This window comes from Habropoda laboriosa, unplaced genomic scaffold, assembly GCF_001263275.1.
Source record: "Habropoda laboriosa isolate 0110345459 unplaced genomic scaffold, ASM126327v1 scaffold172, whole genome shotgun sequence".
NCBI lineage: Eukaryota > Metazoa > Arthropoda > Insecta > Hymenoptera > Apidae > Habropoda > Habropoda laboriosa.
Genome location: NW_017100331.1, coordinates 1,328,998 through 1,352,150, shown reverse-complemented (window position 1 = coordinate 1,352,150; position 23,153 = coordinate 1,328,998). Strand labels below are relative to the sequence as shown.

The following is a 23,153-nucleotide window of genomic DNA, read 5'->3' as shown; positions in this document are numbered from 1 at the left end:
AATTTAAATAAAAATTAAAATCTATTTAATTGCAACGTACAACTAAATCGCGTATTTTATCAGTAAGATATGTAATATTCGTACTTTTTTTCATATTTTTGCTATGTATAATATTTGACTAATTTTAATTTTCTAAATTTTCAGTATGTTGCGTGAGTTTCAAATTTAATAAAAATATACTAATTGTAAGTACTTTGCGATGGACTTAAATATTTTTGTATACCTACACATAAAAGTGCATTATATTATTTCTACAATAATTAGATCTGCATAGTAAAATTATAACATTACTCAACAATATTGTATAATACAATATTATACTGTAAAATTGTACAAGGATAATACTGCTATACAGTAATACTGAAACAATATTGTAACAATATTGTATAATATTACATAATTTCTACAATAATATTGTATTACATTGTTACACAATAAAATTACATAATATTGTATAATATACCATTTCTACAGTAACATTACAATACTATTTCAGCAATAACTAATTCCTCTAAATCTCTACAACTACGTTTGACTTTTTCCTCCTTCCAAGTACACGTGAACGACATTAGCTGTTAAGGATACTTAAGTTTACGATACGGACGCGACTCTGCTATTTTTCAGATTAAGGTTTGAATACGCGTTTAATGGTTTCGTTCGTTAGTTATTCCTTATTGTCAGGAGGGCTCCAAACCTCTCATAAAAGAGGAGAATTTAGAGTTTCTTCGTGCATCTCAATAGCAATTGACGTATCATAAACCCACGCGAGCTGAGGCACATGCGAGCTAGCGAGCGGTACCGTTACCCTGGGTTTGTCCCAGAAGCTCAGGTGACGCGTATCTCACCCAGAACACCTCTTCCCTAAGGGTGAGCGGTTGGCGTCGGGCGTCGACCAAAGCCCTAACTTGATTGGGAGTTTTGGCCCCCCACACAAATCTCACCCCCGTCAAGGGACCCAAATGGACGGACAAAAACCGTATAAAGGGACTGGGGTGATAGACAAAAAGGACATTGCTGTAAGAACACATTAGTGAAACATAGAATCTGAACTCTGGTACGAACGATTACACGAATCTTGAACCTCAGGACATTGGACTCGCACACATTTAACATTTAAGAACTCAGTTACATTGCATTACTGTTACATAACAAACTGTGTTGCAAATGAAGAGTTATTTGCTATATAATCAGGCTTCATGAACATTGTGGGAGCCAACATTAGCTATTAGTAAAATGCGATAAATTATCACGAAACAGAACTTGTCCGCAATTTATTTGAATTAATCTATGATTAAATTCGTGTGTTTCAGGGAATGCATTTCTGGTGAACGTTGCATTGGCAGACCTATTAGTAACAGGACTCGTGATACCAGTATCAGTGATTGTGATCCTGGCGGGGCATGAAGAGTCATTGAGCACATGTCGATTCGAATGTACTCTCGAGGCCCTCTGCTTTCTGGTCACAGTGTTAACACTGGCCACAATAGCTGCCGAAAATTACACTCGTTTGTGTCTACCACCTGAAAGGTAAGGACGATAATTCATCCTGAATTTAAAACGTCACGTTTCTACTGACCGCAGTTTTCGGTGGACTTTAGCTTTCACGATAGTAACGCTGATAAACGATACACGAAGCAGAAGTGAATTTATTCTTAAGAATGGAGCATTTGCGTGAAATGTAGAAATTCGTGAAAGAAAGGTGCAATAAAGAGAAAAATATAAAAAGGACTAACGAAATGGTAGTTATTTGTAGATATATATAGCGTAACGTTTACTTGAACCAGAAATTCTTTTATACTTTTTGTTCTGTCGAAGAAAAGTCAGAATCTTTACATGCATGAAGATGAAAAGTAGAATTACCGATATAATGTCTCGTTGAATAATTCTTTGATTACATGCTCATTAAAAGAAAAGAAGGAGTCGAAGGTAACAGTACGGATGAACGAGTAATTTTTTTACTAACATTCAGAACGATTTGATTTGGAAGTTTACACGATATGTCACCTGATCAATTGATTTTGTTATGTACTAGAAATTTTAATTATCCTCGAAGAAAATCTCACAATTCTACAATTCTTCCAGCGAGTCTAATTAATAACGGAAAGCTCTAATGTAATCGTATTGTGATCCGATTACTCGTTAACCCGATTAGTTCTTGATCCAAGCACAATCAGCTTAAAACATAAACGTAACGTTGACCGAAACGAGGAAATCGTAATAATTAATCGAAATGCAACCTCAACAAACAGAAGTAAGTTTCGCTACTGTTTACGATTTCGTGCTTCGTTTAAAAAATGCCGCGAAATTTGAAATGCCGACAAATACTACAAATTGAAAAATTTATTAATATTTGCTACGAACAGTTTTCTCAAATTATTTTACACGTTATTAAGAGTAAACTACGTCGTACGAACGTAAGTTTTATGTTTACCAGTTACATAGTTACAATTGTTTAAACTTTCGTTACAGTAAAATATTACCTAACCTCAAAATCGAGTCTTACGCTAAATCAAGACAGTTTTGTTCGAACAATTTTCTAAAATTACTGTAAATTCAATGAATGTTATCAGTATTATCGTGAACAGTAAAATAACTACTTTTAAATGAAGAAAAAAAGAAAACAGTAGGTTGCATGAAAGCATTTCCATTTTCCGTTGCTGATTACTTAATTAGAAATTGAATTCTTGAACTTTTCTCCAATTTTATTAATATCACAGTTAAGCTGCAAAAATTAGAAATGCGGTTACTAGAAAACAACTGCAAGACCCAAGTTTAATTATTGCACTATAATACCTTAATATAAAAAGTTATACATAGAGCTATTGAATTTTCCATTACCAATAAAGGAAAGTAATGAAAATTTCAAAAAAGGACAATATTTCTATTGAAAAGCATCGTATGTGTCTATAAGAAATTTTTACGCTTCCAAAATCTAAGGACAGATCTATATCGTACATAGAACTACTCAATTTTTAATTATCGATAAAAGACAGCAATGAAAATTTCAGAAATACTTGAAAATATTAAATAAACGTTAAATGTTAAACAATATTTCCACGAAGAAGATTCTATATATACGTCTATAAAGAAACGTTTACACTTCCAAAGTGGAAGGAAAGACACACACAGATCGAACCTTGCAAACTCTATCAAACATTTACGATCAAAAGGGATCAAATAGTATTTAAAGGACGACCACTGTTCTTATGTTAGAGAGGAACATGTAGCATCCATTGTTCCTCTGCGTGTGCTTCACCTTTTGCTTCGCCAGACACTAACAGAGGCCACCGTAATTTCAAGTACTATTGTTGCTAACGGCAGTACGGTCGCAGGGGATTAAAGGGCTTTTCGAGTGAAGCTTAAACCTGCACGTATACAGCCATGTCATAGTTACTGTCCTACAAACGATCCTGCTGCATGCGTTCGCTTAGCGATCGAAAATAGATGCACGATCATTTTAGGATTATGAAAAACTCGTAAAAAAATTTCTTCCTCTTTTGAATTTATATTTAAGCGGTACCGACCACAGCGAGGCTTATAGAAACAGGTAAAACTTTGGGAATTTTTTCTCAAGTAACTACTACATGAAAAGTTGCAATTTTTTTTTTAGAGAATATGAATACAGCTTTCAGCTTTCTTCTGCAATTTTTGCAAAGTAAAAATGTTACGAAACGGAGAAGTTATTCCCCTAATTGTGGAAACTTTTCCGCTAGAACTTCGATTGTTGGTCGCAAGGATTAGAACGTCTGAAATAGAAAATTGTTTTAAATTTATGAATAAAAATGTGTTACCTACAATGTAGCTTAAGATTTTTTAGATACGTGAATTATTTAATTTTTCAGAAAAGTTTGAAGTTGACTTCTTTTAATAAAAAGAGGTTTTTCTTCTTCAAACCACCGGTTTCTAACAGAATCACAGTTTTCGAAAAATCCTGCGCTACGTGGTAGATAATACATTTTTATTCATAGAGGAAAAAGAATTTTCTATTTCAGACTTTCCAACCTGCACCAGCGATGGCGGCCAGCCATCGACGTTCTAACAGAAGAGGTTCCATAATTAGCTGAATAACTCCTCCATTTTGTACCATTTTTACACTTTCAAAAATTCGAGAAAATAGCCGAAAGTTACGTTTACATCCCCCGACAGAAATTAGAACTTCTAGTTTAGCAGTTACCTGTGAAAAAAATTCCGAAACTTTACTTACTTTCAGACGCCCCAGATCACGGAGATTTTCGAATGCTGCTGCTTCGCTGCATAATGTACCTAGCCTAGAGAGGAATACTCCATTTTGTAGACGCTTTCATACTACAGCTTCGCGAGAAAAAAAAAGGGAACAGTTTTCATTCAACTAATGGAGACTTCTTGAATAAACTTCAACTTGCGTGGCGCAGTATTGCTGTACTTGATATTTTCGAGAATGGGAGATCTTTTCGTACATTTTCAAGCGTTCGAAACAATGTTTTCAGGTTATGGTAGATGCAGAAGGCATGTCTTCTACTTTATGAAATTTTACGAAGATCTGCTTTTAAAGGATTTACGATCCTTTTTTTTCTCCAAGCAGATAAATTACTTTATCGTACGAGGAGAACAATAGAAGCTAGTCGCGCAGCACACTCAGCAATTCGATCTATTGCTCGGCTGTCGTCATTTGTATTTGAGATTGATGTCGTAATGGACCGTATATCCAGGACATAAATAAAGGAAACGATAAGTTTTTCACTGCTTTATCGACCTTAGATAAAATTCCTTTTATGTATGGATTCGAATAAAAATTATATATTGCCTAAATTGAACGGTAGTCTCTTCGAGTTCCATTGATAATTGTAAATGAAATATTTCACTGCTATTTTATTAGGCTACTATATGCCATTGTTGAGTAAATTTTTCAAGAATTTCTTCGCGCTGTATCAATAAAATATCGTTAGATTCGCCGTGATCTGCGAAGACTGCAATCACTAATTCAGTTTGCTTCGTTAACGTGCCAATGCGGTATTCAGTGTGCTTCTACAAGTTTCAGTGGGTTCATAAATACGCTATTGTTTCGAATTCGAACAGAAGCAGCATATCGATGAACAGGAATTTAAGTCATTATTCGCATTATCTTGCGCTGAGGCGAATTGAGAAGAATTGGGTCGTGGAATTATTATTGAAACATTTTCTGTAAATGCAAAAAGTGAATCCTACGTGCATTCATGTGTAACGTGTTTTTTGACAATGAGAAACAATTGTCTGCCACGTAGGTGGTCAGTAAGGTCACAAAAGTTGTTAAGAGGTATATTAAAAAAGAGAATAAAATTGTTATCATTTTTCTGTTTTATAGATAAACATTCGTATTATCGTTCTTTTATTATTATTATCACGTTGTCTTGATATCATGTTTCAAATTAAAATGTAGAAGCAGAGACTATAGCATAAATATTGTTTTAAACATTCGGTCAAATATTTGCATATTACGATACTCCGGTTTATTTTAAACTCTTTTAACCCTTTCATCACTATTGGCGCCTATAGGCGTTTCGAAAATTTCCTCGCGCTATACTGTTGGAGCCTTATCGATACACTTCCACCTTAATTTAATAAACCGAATTTTAAAACGGTACGGTCGAAATATTAAATTTCGCAGCCGTGGTTAAAAATTTACCGCCAGTCATCCACGTTACACGATAAAATCAGCCGTAGCGAAAGGGTTAAGAGAAAATGCGTTTTATTTCGTAACTGTCGAAAGTAACAAAAAATTTTTCAAAAATTATCCACTTCTAATTTTTGTTCGGAGTTCGCAAAGTGGCACGAATAAGTAAATTTTAATCAAATCGACCCAATATCGTATATTTAAAAAACATGAGTAAGATTTTTAATTATTACGGCTTAATATTGTAATAATTTATCAAATTTGTACAAAGTTTGGGAGAAAAGAATTTGTGACTTGATTTTGGGTGAAATTCTCCCAATTTTCGCGCAAGGGTTAAGAAAACTATTCGAAAAATATAAAAATATCATTACTGGAAATATGAAGTATCATTCCTTCAACGTAAAGGAATTCGTCGTCCTTCAAAAAAAAAAAAAAAATGATAAAGCATCCATTTTACGTGAACCGTCACGCACAAGCGTTAATAAATATAGAATTATATTTGCACGTGAAAATTGACGGCAGAATGACGTCACGATGCATTATCATCAATGAGTTATCAAATTGAGACGCAGGGACAGTAACAGTCAAGTTACACGCGTGGTTGGAAAGCTATTTCGACTAATGGTATGCTGTAGATCTCTTTTGACACTTTGACTTTGATGTGGATCCGCCTTGCACTTCCCTACCAATGTCACGATTGAGTTCCTAATTTCACGTTCTACTGGATGTTCCAGTAGTTTAACTCTCTGAATTTCACAGCTGACAGAACGAAGTTTTGGAACCCGTATCTACTGCAATACGTGAACAGCCTCAAAGCTTGTGCATTAAATAACGGCCTTATCCTTAGTCGATCTGCTAAATACCTCAAATACCACGAATACTTGTTTGTTACCTTTCACGACAAGTTTGCCTCGAGACGATGTACATTCGTATTTGTAATCAATGAAATTTTAACACTTTTATTTCCCCTCGTGATCGTTAAAAACAACTGTGGAATCGGTGAAGATGGAAAGAAAAATATACTTTGAAACGAGAAAATCTGAAGAACGCAATCCAACTTATTGACAGAATAAACGTCTGCTATGAAATATAGAATAATCGCCAACCATTGTCGCTAATACACATTTCGGTATATCGCGAAGCAGAACGGTATTTTATTAACCCTCCGTAGGCAAACATATTTTTTCATACTCCGTAGGTAACCTAGGTCTTTTGTGTCCAAGTCTAACTTTCCTGCTGTTTCAAGCTTCGAAAAAATCTGAAAAAATTCCAGAGTACTTGTCAAAGTCTCTGCTACATCGTACAATCGTTCGTTAAGTGAAATGTTTGAAACTTTTCTCAATAAAAATACAAACTTGGGAGTGAAATTTCGCCTGGGTCACTAAAGACCCAGACTGCCTACGCAGGGTTAACACTCGTTTCAAATAATTCTTACTACTAAGAAACTTATTGTACGCTTGTCGTATTTTCAGGTATGCAGCGCTGACACCAAGTCGTGTAACAGCAACGATCATCAGCGTCTGGCTGGTATCGGTAATGACTGTGGTCCTGCAATCATCGTTGGACGTAGGACCGGACTTCTGCCGTCGTCGATTTAGCGGGATAGCTTTGGAGCAAATAATCGGGGCTACAATTCTCGTAGGTTTACCAATTTTAATAACCACCTTCCTCTACGTGAAGCTGGTAATTCGCGTCCGACACGCCACCAGGGGTTCGTACAAGCCACCGGTTGCCTTCTCCTGGGACTACGAGCTGACCAAGGCGAACATGTACAGCTGCGTGATGTTCGTGATCTTCTGGCTACCATTCGGCATAGCTGTATGCCTCAACTCCTTCCGATCGATAAGCGCTCGTGTTCTCTACAATTTGGCCTGGTTCGCCCTGTCTAAATCCTGCTTCAACAATTTACTATACTGCGTGGCAGACCGACATTTTCGCAGCGCCTACGTCAAGCTTTTCCATTACTGCTGCTGCAAAACCACGGTGAGTTTCTCGAGGAGAACACGCGGGGACGGTGGACGGAACACCAGCGATGTACGCCTCAGGGTTCACATTATCCATTCCTATGCAAGTCCGGCTTCCTGTCGGCCACCGATAGGCAGACCTAACGGACGTGACGTTTGCGAGCTGTAAACTGAGCATCGTATACTTGACGATCGGGATACTTGGAACAAGCTGTATCCACGTCGACACAAACGATCGCCGTCCAGTAGAGAACTTCTTCTTTTATTTATCCTCCACGACGAGAGCCAACTCCGCCTCTCGAATGCTTCCGCAATTGACGAAATTTTGCTTCGATGTAAAAGTAACGTTCGGTATCTCGAATATCTGGGTTTCGCTATTTGGTTACTTACTCTAGTTTACGTAGGTCTTTTGAATACGTTCGCAGAGATTTGTCGCATACAGGAGGATCATTTGAAAAGCTTTCGGTACGATAGAACCTCGTTGTCTGAATTGGTAAAGGTGATAAACGTTGTGGAAATATAGAATAATTGTTTTGCACAAGTTATGCAAATTTTTCAGTACTCTTTTTTCTGCATTTCAGATTATATGTACGCTACTTGCGTTTAGAATTTGCATTCAAATAGTATGGAAGTATTCACGTGCACTCTGTGTTCATAAGTATTAGTTCGTTCGTTAAATGTGAAGAAAATCTAAGTAGACAGTCGTTACGAAATTATTATGATCCTGAGAAAAATGATTCATCCTGGAATCTCGTGGTACAATGTGTACATACGATAAATCTTCTAAATGTATCGTTCCATTCAAGCGGACGTCATAAAAATAAGATCCTAATAGTGTGTCATTGATTATGCCACACCAAACGTTCACAGAAAATTGACTTTGAAAATGGGTTTGTTGTAGGTCGTTCAATTTGTCTCGGCAATACTTTCATATAATATAAAAACAAATTGTGGCTACCAATTTAAAAAGAATTCGTGGTATCGCCATTAAATTTGAAAAATCTATTCAAGTCATCGTATTGTGTTTGAAAAATCATCACACTTTCTCTTCTATTTTTCTCACGAATCTATCACTTACGAGAAAAACGTTGGAAACTAATATAACGTGAACACCCTGTATATTTTTACTGATACGCGATACTAACTTTAGCGAACAAATGTAATTTAATTTAATACGAACATAACAGGTGTCCTAATACTTATGAACGACAGTTACAATTTTTATCAAGCACAAAATAATCTGTTGCATCTTGGATTCGTAACGAATTACGTATGCATAATATAATTAACACTATGAGTAAAGCTTCCATTTTAATACCTGCCAAACTGATAACGAAATGTTCAGGTATTGGAAATTCGGATAAAAGAGGCTCTATTGTAGGAGCATTTGTGAAAATGCTATTTCGTTCAATTCTTATTAAATGGTTCTCGTAATTGATCTCTCATAATTCATTAGTAGACGTCTAATTTGGTTATGTCAGTGTAACGCTTTGTTCACGTCCACTAAATAGCCTTCGAATGATCAATATACCGGGTGTCTCAGTTTTTTCCGATCAAACTTTGTCAGCATGTTCTATGGGTATAAGTAAGAAGAAAAGGTCATATAAGCATAGGTGGTTTGGAGCTTTGTTAAAAAGTTACAACAATTATACTATCGGAGCGGTAACGGGTGTCCGGTTGTTACGATACAAAATAGGAACAGATCAGCGATATGTACATCTAGTCTGTTTATGCGAGTTACATTTACGATCTGAGATCGCTGAAGATGTTGAATGTAACTTTTACCAGCGCCATTTGTGTCATGCGTCATAGCAACAGCAAGTTCGTTGCCATTTCCTTCATACTTCGTATTTCTGTTATAACTTCTTAACGAAGCTTCAAACGACCTATGTTCATACAACATTTTTTTCTCACTTATACCCATAGAACACGCTGACAAAGTTTGATCCGAAAAAAATCAGGACACCCTGTATATGAACGACGAATTCCACGCTTTCGTAGAAGCAAGCCTGTCCTTCCGTCTTTCATAAAGAAAAAGAAGCTTTAGCAGGAAAGTAGCGCAGGTATTACTATTATTTTTGGCACTAACAAAGATCTATGGATAATTAACTCTTCTACTTTCGATGTACATACATATAAATATTGTCCAATCATCGACAGAAATCGGGCGAAGTTCCATGAGAAGCGTGCTACGTCCGATACGAGAGCATCGAAAGAAACTATGTAAAAGATTACGATTGACACTGAAAACAGGCGATAGCCGTCCATTTGGAAATTTTATCCTATTGTCGTTCTGATGCTAAGGGGAGCCTTTCCACCTTCCGTCTATACCTCTCCAGCTTTCTTCCTAAGGGCCGACCGTTTTCCGACGATTACATATCCGGCAAGAATGTTCGTCGTGATTGCTCTTTTTGATAACTATCGCGATCCCCTTGGAACACTCTTCAAAGTTAATTCGTTTGCGAAAGAGAAACCTCTGTAACGATATACAACTATAGGAGTACAAGCGGTTTAATTTTCGTACACGGACTTACAACGTAGAATTTCTATTTTTTTATCAGAGCCGTTTTGTATTCTGTTTAGCGTGTCTAGCTCGTTTCCATCGCAGAACAACGTTTTGTGCACAGGAATTGAGATTGAACGCGTTTAACGTTAAGACGCGCGATTTTATGGATTGAATATAAAAGTTTCATTACCCTATGCAAAGGAGAACCTTAGTTTTAGCGTCGTAACGCTCCTATTAAGCACGTATTACCGATAAGCTGGCGTGATACGGAAGTACGACGAAGATTTTGAAAGAAAAAAAAGAATTTTTAGATCTTTTTAGTTGCGAAATTTTTGGTTAATTTTTTCTGAAGAAGTTCATCTGTTAATTCTTGAAACATTGAAATTTCTGCGTAGATAGTAGTGTCTGCTCTTTATTGCAATACTTCCTCCGGCAAAGGGTTATCTTGAAACGCGTTACGTTATCTGATATAGAATACCAAGCTCGGTATTAAGAGGAAAGATCGAAATTGCAAGGTTTCTTGGTAATATCTTAACGCCTGGATGGAATCCTAATGGGAGTGGTTAGTCATATAATATTCTCGTGCTGCAGCAGCAATTTACATCGATACATTTTCAAGCGTATGCCGTGTATGATTTAAATATCGCAGTAACGATGATCTTCAAACGTTAAATCTGGATTTATGCAATATTTAACACGCCGTGCTGAATTCTTCGGCAACGTAAAGTTGTTCCGAGTATTCAAAGAGGGATGGAAAAGGTCACGTGATGGAATTAAGTGGTTCCGAGAAAAATCAATTTCCACTGCAGAACTTGTAGAGAAAAGGTCGCTTCTTTAATTTTCCATCCCGATGCTCTAGCGAAGTTGATATGTAACAGATTTAGAATGAACATGTTTGAGTAAATCAGTCGTTCAAATTTTGAATTAGAAATCCTATTATAATTGGTTGCCTTTTCTTTGTATAAAATTTGAAAATAGAAGAAACACCTGTTACTCTCTATTATTGATAATTTAATTCATTTAATACTCGCTAAATTAACATTTTTACCATTCGAGTCGGTACAAAAATGATAATAGGTATAATCCAAATGCTATATGAAAAATTCTCTTGTACGAGATAAATTTGAATTTGCATCTGGCAGAAATCTGAAACCGATAGCTAAGTGAACATTTTTCTTAACTTTGTAGTCTGTCTGTAGTGTCCAATGACAAAACACAAAAGATTGAAGAATTTCTAATAAGAAAGTACAAATTTCTTTATTTCGTCTAAAAATATGAAAATCTGATTTTACTTCAATCGTGAATTTTGAAATTTTACTTCGAGATTTTAAAAAATCGACGAGCCAGATGGTTCGATAAACATTCTGTAAACGTCGTCCAATTGTAAGCCGGCATCGCTTAATTTAACGTTAGAGCAGAATTTAATTACGAAATTCTTGCAACTAATTGTTCGAGTTACGCAATCTACCTGTATTTAACGCTTGAAGCTAATCGAAGAAAGTTTTTCTCACGCCGTGAAGATCCAACAGTTTGAAACTTCCAAGTCTACGGGTTAATTTAGTTGGAAAGTTCTTTTATCAAGTAAGTGGCTCCTGTACCTTCAGCTACATTCGTTTAATTGATATTTATAACGTATTTATACCATTACTTTAAAACTTCTGTTCCTAACAAACAAAGTAATTTCGTAATACCAGCATACGATATAAGATTCTATCAATTTAAATATTTATTTCATCATTTTTACGTATTTCCCATTACACTAGCCTACAAAATTTTCTGTTTCGTTTCATAGTAGACATGTTTTATGCTGAACTCGTATGTGCAATCCGTGTGTTTCCCATCACTCAGAGTTCTTGTGTGACGCACAGTTTAATTTTTAATATAATCCTATATTATTTAGAAGCTGTAAAGCATTGCTTAAAGTGTGGTAGTCTGGAATATTTTACTCGAGGAACATCACGTTCAAGTGTCCAGCAGTGATCAGCCAGCATATTAGGACTTCACTTGCCCTGGTACCTCTTTGCCACGCACGAAATTTCATTTAACAAAATCATTATTCGCTCTATATACAGGGTGATCCATTTAAAGTGACCACCTAATTATTTTCATTATTAGTAGGCAGCTCCAAATTTTTTTAGTCACAGGGAATACGTTTTCAAAGGATTTTCAAGATAGCGACCTTAGATTCTTTCCATGTCCTTTTCTCAGATAAGTTTTCAAACTCACGTTGAATATTTTTATGCATGAATTTTATATATAAAAAAGTGTACTATACTGTGGTCGTTGAATTCGTCTCAATGCCTGCTAGCTAATAGACAAACAGAAACTATAGGGTTATACGTGAAAAAATTGAACGTAGCCTTGCAAACTTATTTTAAAAAGAGGCAGAAAAAATGTAAGATCATCACATTGAAGATTCTCTGAAATCGTGTGATCTGTGACAAAGGAAATTTTAATTGGTCCACTAATAACGAAAATAATCGCGATCCACCCTGTGTAATAAAATTCTTTACTGTTGATTTCATTCTTCTGAAGACACTATAAGCGCAAATTAAAATCACCCTGTGCATTTTATACTGTTATTGACAAAATAACTGTGAATTTAGGTTGTTATCAAGTAACACGAAGCATTATTACACAAAAACTGCGAGTGATGGAGAAGATCTGATTTCAGGTTCGAATTCAGCATCGAAAAATATCCTTTGTGACAAAAATCATGCCGACAAGCGTTATCAGAATCGAATCTATGTGTACGCAATGAAACTTCTATATTACCAGATGAAAAAGAAAAATAGAGAAAACACACTTTACACACGTCTCGAACTTAAATTTATTGCACAAACAGAAAGTAAAGCGGTCCATGTGTGACGCGTTAGCGTTAAAGGTATTTTATCGTTGCTACTATGGGGGTGGGCGAAATGCAAACATAAAATTGAAATCCTTTTAAGGGAGAACTGAAATGCAGAATGTCTCGTATCGACCAAATGTTTCTTTATATCTTGCAACACCGTTTCGAACGGGCAATTTTCTATGTGATGAAAACACACAAACAGCTGATATGAATCGTGAGATTAGATTCTTCAAGACGAACATTTGTTGTAGCAATTTTCGTCTTGTCTTGTCGATAACGTAGTTCGCGACGAACGGGAAAAATTTGTCGAAAGGAGTAAACAGAATATTATATCTACAGTTTACTCGCAATTGCGAGACAAAAATTCCACGACTAAGACTGTCCGAGAGAAGATTTTTGGTTTTTTGAGAAACTGAGAAACATAGAAAATTCGTGAATGTTCCAGGAAGAGAGGATCTGTTAGGGAAGTGTATGAATTTTATTAGGAGAAATACGTTATTGCTGTTGCGAAGGGAAATTTGGGGAAAGAAAGATCGATAAAGATTCTTATTCGACGAAGAAAACGCGACTGAGCTTTAAATATGATATTTCATAAATTAATGTCATATTAGGAGCGGGAAACAGAATCAAACTAACTATTGATACCGAAGAATTACTTATACTGTATTAAGCGGTTTCAACGTGACAATTAAAGATCAGAAATTTACATGTTACTCGTTCGTATGATAGATAGCTGAAATATATTTCGATTGTGGTTATTATTTATATCATTCGCGAGAAGTGTCGTAAGAAGAAGGTACACACACGTGTTTATATACGACAAATTTTTCACTTTACCGATAACAGGTAGAATTCGAATGGAATCACAGTCGTGAATTTTAAGATCGTATTTTAATTACAATTGAATTGAATATTAAAGCAAGATATTTACGAGAGACTAGGCAAATTTTATTTTACAGCTTTTGTTCACAGTAATTTTACAAATATCTTTTTATCCTGAATTATGTTATGATTTTGTTCAGTCTAACGCTGATTTATTGATTTATTATATTATTAAACCCCTTGGTAAAGGATATCGGCGAATAAATCTTCGAATAGTAGCAAAAACAGCTCCTATTGATAAAACATGATGAAAATGACCCACAACGTAATCGTGTAAAATAATATCAATTGATGAATTTGGTAATATAACACCAGTGAACCCAGCAATTTTAAATACTATAATAAATCCTAATGGTCACAAAATGGAATGATTAAAATTCAATTTAGATCCACAATACGTAGCTAATCAAAGCGTTGATTTATGGAAAAAAACATTCACGTCAAATGTCTATTTTAATTAGTTTACTTAATTACGTTTCAATCTAGCGAAAATACTCACGTGCTGAAAATAAACAAATTTCCTAAGATTTCGATTTATTCGTTAATTTTTTTAAACTAAGTTAAAATATACACTACCGGCCAAATGTTTGGAATCGCTGTGCGTTACAAGTTATACAAAAATTTCCAGAATAAAGTTAGCAATTTTAAGAATATTCTAACCAATTTTTCCTCGTTCAAATCAATCGAAGTAAGGTGAAATACTATCGATCTCCGCAACATCGATTTCAAATCTATAAAAAATTAGCAGCGGATTCAATTTTACCGTAATCGTTGGATTATCATAGTTCGAGATTTATTTATTTCTGGTAAATTGAAAAATTTGTCGTTACGATTGAAAAGAAAAAGATACTCATATTACCCCTGTATCAACACACTAAATACTCGAACGATTTAAGTGTACTTTTACTTTGTTCACTCGAAGCGTATTGCAGAACATCTAAAGGGAAATGAAATGCATTCGTTGTATATAGAGTATGTAATAGCACGTACTACATAGTTCGTCTCGTAATTCTATTTGTTAACTGATAATTATCTCAGTGACGTATCTTCTGACTATATCTACAATGTATTGTATGTTACATGCCTTCTGTCAATCTGTGATCACACTTTTAGGTATGATTGTTCAGTAACGAGGCGTAAGTGCAAGTTACAGTTTCCTGTTTTGCACAATTCTAACAATTGGACCGTTTTCCATTTTTACTACAAATTTTTCTATTTCTCTAAAAAGAAACTGAAATAGTTCGATATATTGTTTTATTATTATACTATTATTCCTCATTACAGTAATGTCTCTACAAGTGTCAGCCAGTTTGGATTCTACAAGTGTCGGTATAGATGATCTTACGCCTAGGTCTGCGTCATTGCTGCGCCTATGTTATCTCTCTCGCTGTCAGTCAAGCGTGTAACGCTACACGCGAGATTTCACGGCTCGACAATTCATAATAGAAAAATATCATTTCTTTAATTTTCCTTTTTTTCATCTGAAATTTTTTTTAACTTGGTGAGATTTTTCTGATGAAAATGAGATCAAACACGATATAATTTGAACAACATTTACTTATTAATACTTATTGAATAATTAATTTAATGTCGGAAAAAAAAACAAAAAAAAAAAAAATGTAGGGCCGATTCTACAAGTGTCAGTCAAATGTAGGGCCGATTCTACAAGTGTCAGTCAAATGTAGGGCCGATTCTACAAGTGTCAGTCAAATGTAGGGCCGATTCTACAAGTGTCAGTCAAATGTAGGGCCGATTCTACAAGTGTCAGTCAAATGTAGGGCCGATTCTACAAGTGTCAGTCAAATGTAGGGCCGATTCTACAAGTGTCAGTCAAATGTAGGGCCGATTCTACAAGTGTCAGTCAAACGGCAGGCCAATTCTCCAACTGGCAGTCAAACGGTAGGCCGACTCTATGTGGTGTAATGCAGGGCGTCTGCTTTATCTCAATACAGTGAAATATCTGGCGTGACAGTGAACGTGTTAATAAGTAAATGTTGTTCAAATTATGTCGTGTTTGATGACATTTTCATCAGAAAAATCTCATCAATATGATAAGAAAAATTTCGGGATAAAAATTTGGTATTTAAATCGCTTGGTTGCCTCGACTCACGTTTCATCCTTATCTTTTATTCGCTGTCCTTGTCTACGTTCGGCAAACTACAAAGGCGGGCGCGAGGCTCGAAAACGTAGTCCCTGACTCTACAAGTGTCAGGTTTAGGTTCCTTGCGGACTGACACTTGTGGAGACATTACTGCACTTAATTACAGTGAATCAAAATAATGCAACGAAACAGTACAGTATTGTTCATAATCATTACAGAATGGAGAAACACAATTTCAATTAAATACAGATTTATTTGTATATTACAAAATCTTTTGATATTTAAACTTTAGAATTAGGTTGAATACACAGTTTCCATTCTGTGTTACAAATTTACACCTTGAGGACCAATTTAATATTTCATACAATATCTGGCTTTCCTTCCAGAATTTCATTGCATAGAGAATGTAGTTTTCTAAAGATATTAATTTTAGAAAAAGATTTCATTACTTTCCAAATGTGAGTAAATGTTAGGGTTTACACGTAAATTTAGATCTGTTTACATCTCTAATAGAAACACAAACGTTATAATAAATTTTTGTAACAAAATAAAATTGACTTGTAGATAGCTCAAAATATGGTTAAAAATTTCAAAACAAATACACAATAAAATCGCAGCACTGTTTAATAACCTTTGGACAAAACCTTCAACAGATTTTCTATACTTTCACGTTTTTATTAAACAAAAACCATACAAAATTTTCTCTATTATAGCAAATAAAAGAGACTTGACAAGAACAAATACTATTCATCGTTATTCAAACAATTACGAGCAATACTGTATGTCGAATAATTATTCTTTCACCGAATAAACTAATTATACGTCAAATTCGTTAAAAAAGAAAATTAAACGACAAGAAACCACTTGATTTTCATTAACCCTTTGCGAACAGAGGGCTACGTGCCATGTCGAAGTACTGATTACTTATACAACACACAATTAGGTCACTGCTTCAATTTTTTTACAAAACTAAATCATCTGAAAATTACATTTTGCTCGAATATACCTTGAGTTCGTATTCGCACCGATTATTTTTATTACTTAGAAATATGTGAATTTATTTTTTAGTAAATGCACATAAGAGTCTGTCGTTCTCAAAGGGTTAAAAAATAAACACCACTCACTCTAGGCAAAAACTTCGTAAGATTTTTCTTTTCGAAATTAGAAATTTTCAAAAATGAATATTATCAGACACATCGATGTCTGAAATTACAGTAACTTCTCTCTTATTTCATTGCCCCTTTTTGTCATCGTTATAACTTAACCGGTGTTTTTCATTTGAACATTTAAATCGAAGCTTTTCAACGTAGCACTCTAATAGTCTGAATGAAGTATTAATACGTTCCCATGGAGTTTTGTGCAAAATTGAAAACTGACGTTGAAACGACCAGCGCGACGAAAACTTTACTAAAAGTTCTACAGAATCGGGATCGTTCGAATAGGAGTACAAACCTTGGCTACGGTAACTTCATCGGAAGCGTTCACCACCTAAATCGGATGTCGAGAATCCAAAGGGACGGAGAATAAGAAATGCCGATGATGATAATGCTTGAGAAATGGGACCAGGAAAAAGTTTGTTGTAACTACTTTTCTCGGCTACTTTTTTATTATACACTTTTTTTATTCTGCGACCGTTGCAACGACTCGTTGTAAGCTTCGACGCTAGTCCGTCTATTGTCCGGTTTTACCAGTTTTCTCGATCGAAGTCGAGAAAAAAAAAAACAAAACGGAAAATCGGAGGAGATAAAATGCTCTTTCTTATCGAAGAATAAAAATTTATTCGTTACCGACGAGAATAACGAGCGATAATTAGAAAGCCACCTGTTTCAACGGGTAACGAGTAAATTTGCTCGATCGGTAAAGCGAATAGAGTAGATTTTAGTTTTTACGACGGAAGAGATAAGTAATTGGTTAAATTGGGCAAAGAATGTGTAATTGTTTATTTCGATTATAATAAGATGTAGCGGTCGTGAAACTTATGCCCCATCGAAAGAAAACAAATTCTAGTTGTAAAATTCTAACGAATTCATAAATATGCGTATATGATATATTATATTATATAGGGGATATCTCGCCTAAAATGAGAAACTATATATTTCACTTAAGCAAAAGAAAATAGGATGTCGTATGAATTACTCTTTACACGTTTGCAACAAATAAACTTGTTTAACGATATTTACATATTCGAAGAAATGAGCAGTTTGATAATTTCATTCTAGTCTGAAATACTAAGATTTTATTTGTCGCAAGGAAATACGTTTAAATTTACTTTTTCCTCGTTTATGCTTTAAACGTTATAAATTTTACTGCTGTAATTCGTTCGTAAATACTATCGCTAATATATTATCGTATATACCTTAATTACATTGTACTTATGCTACCGCTCGTAAGTTTGATCGCGCAATACTATTGATGTAATTCAATTCATTTTGATTGGTTTCATTTAAGTTAATGATCAGTTTCATATAAAACTGAAAAGAGCGAAGTTTATCATTCTCGCCTAATTCATTCTTTTTTCCGTACAGTTACTTTCAGTTTTACCGCATTTTTATTGGGGCTCTCGCTGCTGCTCGGACTCACCGATATCCAAATCTTGAGTATCCGAGTATTTGAATAGCCACTCAATTTAGACCCGAGTATTTACGGAATCTGAATATTGAGTATCTGAGAACGCATTTAGTACTCGAATTAGACCCGAGTATCCGGATTTATGGATATCCAAATCTTGAGTATCTGAGTACTCAGATAGCTACTCAATTTAGACCCGAGTATTCGAATAGCCACTCAATTTAGACCCGAGTATTTACGGAATCTGAATATTGAGTATCTGAGAACGCATTTAGTACTCAAATTAGACCCGAGTATCCGGATTTATGGATATCCAAATCTTGAGTATCTGAGTACTCAGATAGCTACTCAATTTAGACCCGAGTATTCGAATAGCCACTCAATTTAGACCCGAGTATTTACAGAATCCGAATCTTGAGTATCTGAATACGCATTTAGTACTCAATTTAGACTCGAGTATCCGGATTTATGGATATCCAAATCTTGAGTATCTGAGTACTCAGATAGCTACTCAATTTAGACCCGAGTATTCGAAGAGCCACTCAATTTAGACCCGAGTATTTACAGAATCTGAATCTTGAGTATCTGAGAACGCATTTAGTACTCAATTTAGACCCGAGTATCCGGATTTATGGATATCCAAATATTGAGTACTCGGATACTCAATTTAGACCTGAGTATCCGAGTACTCGCGTGATTTGGATTCGGATATCCGGATACATCCGTACTACCCTCACATCTGAGTACTCAGATAGCTACTCAATTTAGACCCGAGTATTCGAAGAGCCACTCAATTTAGACCTGAGTATCCGAGTACTCGCGTGATTTGGATTCGGATATCCGGATACATCCGTACTACCCTCACGATCAGTCTGTCGGATACTGCATATCAGTGTCGAACAGTCTCCTATACGTCCTAATTTTCGCAATTCTGCAATCTTAATCCTTTTACCTAAACCAGCTTTCTTCAATCTAAATCCAGACAAGAAAAGCTTCGTATTTGAGTAATTAGCAAAGGAAATTCGAATCCGGATACTCGGATGCAAGTCCGGATAGTAAGAGCTCTAATTTTAACAGACGCGATTAACCATAGTACGGTCTTCGGGTCTTTTCTGACCCATCGCTTTCTTACTTTTTTTAAAATAATTTTTGTTGTTATCGAGTATATGTTCCCTTAACATCATATCAAATATTTACCGTCTACCTTCGAAAAATTGTTACACATAAGGTCTTTGGGCCTTTTTTGACCAAAAAAGGCGTCAAAAAATCTTTGGGTCAAAAATGACCCAAAGACCTTAAAGTGTACGGTCGAACCAAAGAACGCGCTGGGGTTAAACTTCTGAGCGGTAGTTCGCTAATTCGTACCCTTAGATTAAAGCGTTGTCTATCGCAGAATAAGGAAATTAAACAAAAAAAGAAAAAACCGTACTATCCACGAATATAAGCTGTATATATTTGTGGTCCTTCTATGCGTATGAATTGTATGCGAGAATGCAAGAAGCATCCAAGAAATCAAAAACACGTCTGAACAGCGTTTGCCAATGTGGAATATTTAATACGTTAAGTCGCACGTGCGAGAAAAATCGACAGGCACTGCATGCGTATTCATATCGCTTGTCGTAAAAAAAAAAAAAACAAAAAAAGGAAACAAAGAAAATTTATTAAGCATATCTCTACTAAATTCTATATGTTCTAATCTAATTGCATTTTCGTCTTAAACGCACCTACAATTTATGCAGTGTCCGTCCAAGGGTATACTTTTGGAGAGAAAAAATGAAAGAAAAGAAAAAACAACTTCTTATTTTGTAATAACTTATATCATCGAGAAAATGTACCCGCGAAACAATAATTTGTACAAATGTTATACAATACACGTGTATTCGCAGCATAAAACGGTGGTTTCATTCGAAGATATTCGAGTTTGCTAGACGCGAATGCCACTTGTTCTGCTTCAACATCACCATTTATGTCTCTCTTTTTGCTAATTAACAGTCCCAACGAAACACCTTCAATTTTCGTCGTTGCAATTTCAATTTTCATCGTTGGAGAAAAAGAAAGAATGATAAAAACCGTCTTACTGAAAGATCTATCAGTGAAGAATTATTGGAACTGTTAGGGTAAATTGAAACGAGAAATTGATTTATTTTGAGATCAGTGTAAGAATTAGTAGCAAATAAGCAGATTTTATATGAAGAATGGATTGTCCTGTAACTTGAATCATCTTCGAGAATAATTAGTACGTACTTACGATATTAAATACCACAGCGATTCTACGATTGTATGGTGCTACATGTTACATACCGCCGAATATCAAAACTATTATCTACGTTTCGAATCAGCTATTGTTTTTTGCGTAGCTTAGTAGTAGATCGAAGTAGACATAGTGCAAAGTACGAAATAAGGAGCAGTACACCGATCTTGTATTATTTATTGTTCATTGTTTCAAGTACATCAAACCATTCCTAAATTGTAACAGTAATATTTTATGGCCATATTGCTGCTTCTCTATTTTCAAAGTGAACAACTTCTTTGCAACTGTAGATAAAGTAGGTCGCTGCATGAAAAATTGTTCATTTTGTACGTATGGCATTGTTTCGTTAGCTAGTTCGTCATTTCTCATACTTTGCATTTATAAAAATCGAAAGAACGTTATGTTCATGTATGTACGCATTGAAAATACTGCAGTGGATCATTAACGATACTTTTTTCTAAAAAGAAAAATTTTAATATCTTCGTTTAATTAATAACGCATATTAAGAAAAATCAATGCGCGAATGAAGATGCGAAAGGTGTTTAAAAAAGTATCGAGCCTAAATTTGAATTAAGACACTATGGCATATCGGCGTTGCACATCAAATATTTCTATGATTAACTTATTAATTCACTAATTTCTGTTACTGCGAGCTTTTATAATAAGACTTACATCGTGAATATTTCGAATTGTTTGCATATATAGATCGTTTACACATATGTGAACTTACGATATTTATACATATATATACATATATATAAATACATTGTAGGCGCTTGACTTCTCGAAAAATAATTTACAACTTATTATCTGGCGTAACACTCAGACGATTATAATATGAAAAAGCAAAGACTGTAATTCGTTATAGTAGAAATCTGTCGTTCTTTCATATTTAGTAATAATTGGCGAATTAAGATAACGAAAGTTTTCACGTAACTCTATCTAAGCGTCTCGTTAATTTCATACAATTTTATTTTAACAATTGTCTGAATAAAGTTATGACTTTTCGAACGAGATTGTCAGGAGCCACTACACCTGAAACTCTGAGGACCATAAACTCACAATAAAGTTTCTCGTTTTCTTAATATAAAACCTTGACCGAAGTATAGAAAGGGAACACTGTACAAATACAGGCTCCTATACTTCGTTCATGATACTCGTGTAAAACGTTAATACTATCCTACTCTTGTAAAAATAACGAAACAAGTAAATCCAGAAAAAAGAAAAAAAAAAACCAAGTAAACTCGGTGTTGTGTCTGAATATGTGTCCATTATATATCGTCTGCATGACGAACTATACCAAAATTATACCATCGAGAATTATTTAACCATAAGAGACTTAGATCGATCGAAAAATGTAGCGTAGCAAAGATTGATGTATCGTGTTAGTTTAGTCGAGTAGATGTGTGTCACAAGCCTCGTTAACGTGTATGAATTATAACCTAAAGCAATGTGAAACTCTTTAGTTAACGTAATACTCTAATATATATACCTATATATGACATAAATATATTTATTTTGTACTGAATGTATTTCACATTGATGTATCTTTTGCAAGCGTCAACTTTGACGCCACTTCGGACGTTATTAAAAAGTAAAAAGGAAAAAAAAAATATCAACGCTTTATTTTATGGATGTATTTTACCGCGGACTATGTAAATGTAGATTTTATATGTTGTAATAAAAGGATTTCTTTTTATATAGCTCGACTGACCCTTACGGTATTTCGTTGTAGATAATAAAGTTGTTCATAGTTTATTTATCTTTCGTTACTTAACGTCGTATAAATATTAGCGATAGAAATAGAAATGTAGAAATTGTAGCTGTAGGATTATATATATTAACTGCCTAAATACGTTTCAATTTTTGTGCTTTAATTTATTTATCCTCTTTTGCAAATACCTGATATCTCTTATTTTCATCGCCTTCGAATCTATTTTTATCGTGCTGTATAAGGTGAGTATTGAAATTACTACTATTGAAAAATTAATATTCCTTCAATATGTATTCAAATATCCCGCCAACGTTTAATTGAATGAAGCAATTCATAGATGGCGCGAAAATCTAAATATGAGACTATAGAACGTTTGGGTTTTAGTTTTAATAATACATAATTAAGTTTAGACCACTATATAACAGAAATAAAATTTTGAATATGTACAGTTATTAAAGAACAATAATAGAGACTGACAAGTTTAAGTATAAATGGACATTTCGAAAATTTAAGGTTAGTATTGAAATAGAGGTTAACATTTTAAAAATAATAAACATTTGACTTTGAATAAATTAACACTTAACATTTATTTATGAGACTTATATATTAAACTATTGCTTAATATAAGTTTACTTTATGAAACTCATGTTTAAAAAAGATTTTCAGTTAGTATTTTAGAAGACTAAT

General features: G+C 34.6%; 2 protein-coding genes across 2 annotated transcripts in view; both read left to right on the top strand.

Moving 5' to 3' along the window:
- LOC108574463 (neuropeptide Y receptor-like) overlaps nt 1–7,762 on the top strand; it is a 30,138-nt gene extending 22,376 nt beyond the window's left edge. Inside the window, exons 2-3 of the mRNA XM_017937062.1 lie at nt 1,311–1,527; nt 7,102–7,762. Coding sequence (XP_017792551.1) covers nt 1,311–1,527; nt 7,102–7,762 — 878 coding nt within the window. The remainder of the gene's footprint in view (nt 1–1,310; nt 1,528–7,101) is intronic.
- A 15,139-nt stretch (nt 7,763–22,901) lies between these two features.
- Nucleotides 22,902–23,153, top strand: part of LOC108574458 (protein SREK1IP1-like) — a 1,020-nt gene continuing 768 nt past the window's right edge. The window contains exon 1 of the mRNA XM_017937058.1: nt 22,902–22,979. The gene's annotated coding sequence lies outside the window, so the exon portion shown is untranslated. The remainder of the gene's footprint in view (nt 22,980–23,153) is intronic.